Below are 4757 nucleotides of genomic sequence, written 5' to 3' on the forward strand. Positions count from 1 at the left end.
CCGGAAACTTCAGCAGAAGACTGCTGATGTCTGACATCAAAGGCAATCCCTGAGATTGCAGCTCCACAGTCACTCTCGGCAATTTAGAGCGAATACACTGTCAGTCTGTTTGTGGTGCTGAATAGCAATTCCTGGAAACGTTTAAACAACCAGACCACAGCACTGAAACTAAAATAATCCTACAGTACTTCCCTGTTTCTCAATCTAAGTACAATCTTAGAATACGAAGAAAAAAAAAAAAAATCAATTCTAGCCATCAGAAAACAGACTCTAACCAACAGCTATTCCAGACTGATTCTAGCATTAATATGCATTCCACTAATGAACACTTAGGTTTATTTTATCAATTCAATATATTCTTCAGCTCTCATTACCATCTTCTCATCTTGCAAGAAGGAAAAGAAGAAACCATACAGGGCATGAACTTGTTCCTTGTGATCAATGAAGTCAAACACTGTGATCAGCCACCTTAAAAAAAGCAGCTGCAGACAGGAAAAAAAGCCACGTTACATTAAGTGATGGGCAAAAGCAAGACACACCAGTCACTACCAAATTTAAGAGAAACAATTGTTAAGGATACATGCCACTCTCAAGGACACCCAGATAGCTACAGATGGACAGTACAGGGATGATTCAGCTGTGGAAGGAAGCCTGCCAAGAGCACCAACTGCCATATCAGAATGGAGAAAGCAGCTCAGTTCTGAATGTGTGCTAACCCTCGGATATGATCTGAGGGCTCCTCTCTGTGAGACACTGAGCTGCTGGAGCCTGTCCAGAGGAGGATAACGAAGCCAGTGAAGGGTCTAGAGCACAAGACTTATGAGGAGCAGCTGAGGGAACTGGGCTTGTTTAGTCTGGAGAAAAGGAGACTCGGGGGGGACCTCATCATTCTCTACAACTACCTGAAAAGAGGCTTTAGCGAGGTCGGGGCCAGTTTGTTCTCCCAAATAACAAACAAGAGGACAAGAGGAAACAGCCTCAAGTTGTGCCAGGAGATTGAGGTTGGATATCAGGAAAAATTTCTTCACCAAAAGAGTTATCAAATACTGAAACAGGCTTCCCAGGGAAATGGCTGAGTCACTATCCCTGGAGGTATTTAAAAAATAAAGATGTGCCACTTGGCAGAGCTGGGTTAATGGTTGGACTTGATGATCTTGAAAGTCTTTTCCAACCTAAACGATTCTATGATATAAGCCTTTACAGAGACTACATGAAAACAAAAGAGTCTGTTTTACTACTATTAAGTCACGTTGTCAAGGCCAAGGTACACAGAACCTAAGGGATACCTTGCTGAAGTTGGTGAAGAATGCCTCACATAGCTGAAGTATTTCACTGAAACGGTGGAGAAACTATTGCTAAGGAATTCAGAAATACAAGACAAGCAGGAACTGTGCAAATTTCTGCCCACACTTAAAAAGTGTTCCTGGGTTCCCACTGCTGTTCCAGCAACGGGCATCTCTGCCAATCTTTCTAAATGACAGTTATCTTACACGAGAACCTCGTACATTAAAAGCTCAGGAATTTTGCTTCCTGAAAATCATCTGTCCTCATCATCCCTGTTTAGAAGCAATAACTACTGTAAACATTTACTAAGTTACCTGGATGTTGCCTGAGCATTTGCTGACACAGAGCCAAGATACAGCTGAAACCACAGAACTTCCTGGTATTACTGAGGCTGGAACCAGGCTCTTCAGCAAGCGAGTATTCACTGTATCAGCTGGAAAACCAACAATTGAAAATAAGACGGTGTTCATGTACCAATTTCTTCAATACCATTTTGCAACTTAGGTCAAAATTCCCTCTGGACAAGATTATTCAGAGTTTTATTACTTAAATTAACAGTGCAGAAGAATCTAGTAGGGAATTATCTATACCTCAAAAAATATGAGAAATATTTCTTTCCCACTTGAAGAAAGAAAATGGAATATTGAGTATTTTAGTACTGAAATAGCCTTTAGACTCTTGGCAAGGCAACCAAAAGTAACACGGATTTCTGGTAATATTAAACAACCAGCTCCTTCAGCAAAAGAGTATATGACTGTCAGCCAAACATCAGCCAATTAGTATTCTGGAGATAAGCTAGTAATTTTAAATCAAGAAAAGCACGAAACTACTCACATATTTGCATAACAGGGAAAGAATCCTGTGTGCTCCTCTTGGGTTAGAGGGAGTGGAAAGTTTAGGGTTTTTTTCATCGAATATTTCATTATTTACAAGTATAAATGGTGGCCATCATTTCTAAGAAAGCAGCATGAGGGCTATGCTGACACTGCTAAATTGATTGTTAGGATGACATTTTAATTTATCAAGTTTCACTAATGCAACTATGTCAGTTTATTCAATTATTTTGATCTTAGGGAAAAGAAACCTACGCAAACAGTTACAAGGAAAAGACACAGTGGTTGCTAAGGACACCCTTTAAGCCTTTCAGAGACCTACAATAACGAGAAAAGAAATTAAGCTTTTAAAAATGTATTTGTAACAAGCCATAATTGTTTTATATCACTCCCCTCTAACAAGAGTTGAGGTTATTTTTAGGATGAAGTTAGAAACTACACTGAAACACACCAGAAAGATTAATTCTATGCTAAAGTAGCTGACAATACAGTTACCATAAGCACATTATCTGAAGCAGGTTTGAGCAGAGGAGAAAGAGACGTTCACAGAAGGCACGTTGGCAGTATATAAACATTTTACCAAGTTTCCCACTGAGTGCCACGTTTAGCAATACGTCAAATCCTTCAGGGGGTAACCCTCTTTGCAGCGCAATGCTTTCCACAGTGGTCAAATGTTTCTGCAGAACACTGTTCTTTTTCAATGAGACATGGTCTTGAACTAGGAAAAGAAAATAAGATGACAAATACAAGGATGAGACTACTTCTGAACTGAAAATGAACTATCTTAAACTTCCCTGAATTGTCCCTACATATATTCCTTTTTATTGGGTTCGTTACATAGTAACAGAAAGAGGAAAACCTTTCAAGACATTAAAAAGATACTACAAAGCTCAGTCAGAGGGAAAATGGCAGGTAAAATTAGAATTTTTTATTATTATAATTGTTGTTATTAAGAATTTAGTTATCTTCCCAATCCTCAGTAGCTACCACTTTAAATCTGCTCTTACCTTTCTCAAAGTAGCTCAAAGCTTGCTCAAGAGAGTCTTGTTTGCTGTCATTTTTCTGATCGCTAGGAGATGGATGATTCCGGGTACTTTTTTCAGGGTCTGTTGTCCCTCCTTTTTGACATACAGAGAGATCAGTTTGATTTTTATGCTGAACTTGTAAAGGCTGTTTTGGGGTCCTGGAGCTCTGTCTTCGCTGCATCTTTTCAGACTCCTAGCTGAGACTGGAGAAATTTACTCATTTGTCATGCGATTTACAATCCTTCATTACAAAGAGGCAAGAAAAGAGATCAACCTCCAACAGCTGAAGAACATCAGAGAGCCAGTTCCCTGCAAGAAAAGAAAAAGTTATTTTACTAACAAACAGCTTTTAGAGGCATCTTGCATAACATAGCAAAGTAACTTCAGCGAAAATAATTTAGAACTGCCTGCCCTCAGAAAGATCAGACAAAATACTCAGAAGATGCACAGACAACAGTATCAAAATCCTATTTTTTCATTACAAAAGGAAAGAAAAAAATTCACAAGTAAAAATTAACATGAATTCCTTTCAATTTAAAAATTGTCTGTTAAAATTTTATACAGTATTTTGATCCAAAAATTAACAAACAGAAAATAAGCAAAACACAATCAACGACTTTCTTTTATCTTGTGCATTATCAGTTTCACTACTTGTGTATGCCAATGTAGTCAGTCAACAAGTCATGATTTTCTGCACGGTAACGTACAATTTAAGAGGATCGTGCACACTTATCTTCCTATTTTACAAAAACTAGATTATGCTGCAGCCTTTCTACCTAGCAGCTTCCAAGTGAAGCACAAGAGCTATCAATACTGAAAAACTGCTTAGCTCTGGGTGAAATACAACCATGAAAAGTGGTATTTTCTCCTCAATATGCTGGAGAAATCCTCTGAAACACATATTGACACACACACACACAGGGCATTCACGTTTACAAATTAAATCCACTGACTTCAGGTGAAAAGTGCCCTTCTCAGAATTAAAGGTCAATGCCAAGCACATCAGAATCCCCACAAAGATGCTCTGCATGATGGTGACTAAGAATAACTGAGATGCACTTCAAAACAGTGGAAGTTCCTGACAGCAACTATACCACAGCTCGATTGACATGAGCTAGACTGACGTGTTAGAGTTGCAGAAACACTCTGGAATCTTGCTTGCTGCATCTTGAATCACCTGAGCACACTGTAAGTGGCTCACGAAGCAGATCGAGCTAACAGTCCTCAGTTACCACACTCCGGAGTACAACAGCAGCTTTTCCACAGACTCCTTAGCACCTGATCTGCCTGGTTTGTTTGGGTTTTTTTGTCTTGCATGAGTTCCACCAGAAAGGTCTGACAGGGAAGGGAGCGCCACCAGTTCTTAAATCAGAAGTAACAGACAGCCTGGAACACCCGTCCTCCTTAACAGCGAGCCCACCACTGCACAGCTCCTCAATACTAAGCACTTCCACACGGATATCTGACACGAATATCCCTTCCCTCCGCCCCATCCGACGCACGCACATCCTCCTCCCTCCAGCTCCCCACAGCGGCTTCCCCGGACACCCCTGTGGAGTCCTCCGTGATGCTCGGGCCGCGGGGATCGGCCCTAAGAGAACGGTGGGAGCCGAAG

The 4757-nt window shown here is 40.4% G+C and overlaps 1 protein-coding gene across 1 annotated transcript in view; it reads right to left on the bottom strand.

The window, feature by feature from the left end:
• The window catches only part of CENPI (centromere protein I), a 15802-nt gene extending 12433 nt beyond the window's left edge, over positions 1-3369 (bottom strand). Inside the window, exons 1-4 of the mRNA XM_010141949.1 lie at positions 3125-3369; positions 2698-2835; positions 1599-1717; positions 375-482 (exon numbers count right to left, since the gene is read on the bottom strand). Of these exons, the coding sequence (XP_010140251.1) occupies positions 375-482; positions 1599-1717; positions 2698-2835; positions 3125-3323 (564 nt within the window). The 5' untranslated portion in view covers positions 3324-3369. The remainder of the gene's footprint in view (positions 1-374; positions 483-1598; positions 1718-2697; positions 2836-3124) is intronic.
• Positions 3370-4757: the final 1388 nt, after the last annotated feature.

Source organism: Buceros rhinoceros, unplaced genomic scaffold (genome assembly GCF_000710305.1).
Source record: "Buceros rhinoceros silvestris isolate BGI_N320 unplaced genomic scaffold, ASM71030v1 scaffold15258, whole genome shotgun sequence".
NCBI lineage: Eukaryota > Metazoa > Chordata > Aves > Bucerotiformes > Bucerotidae > Buceros > Buceros rhinoceros.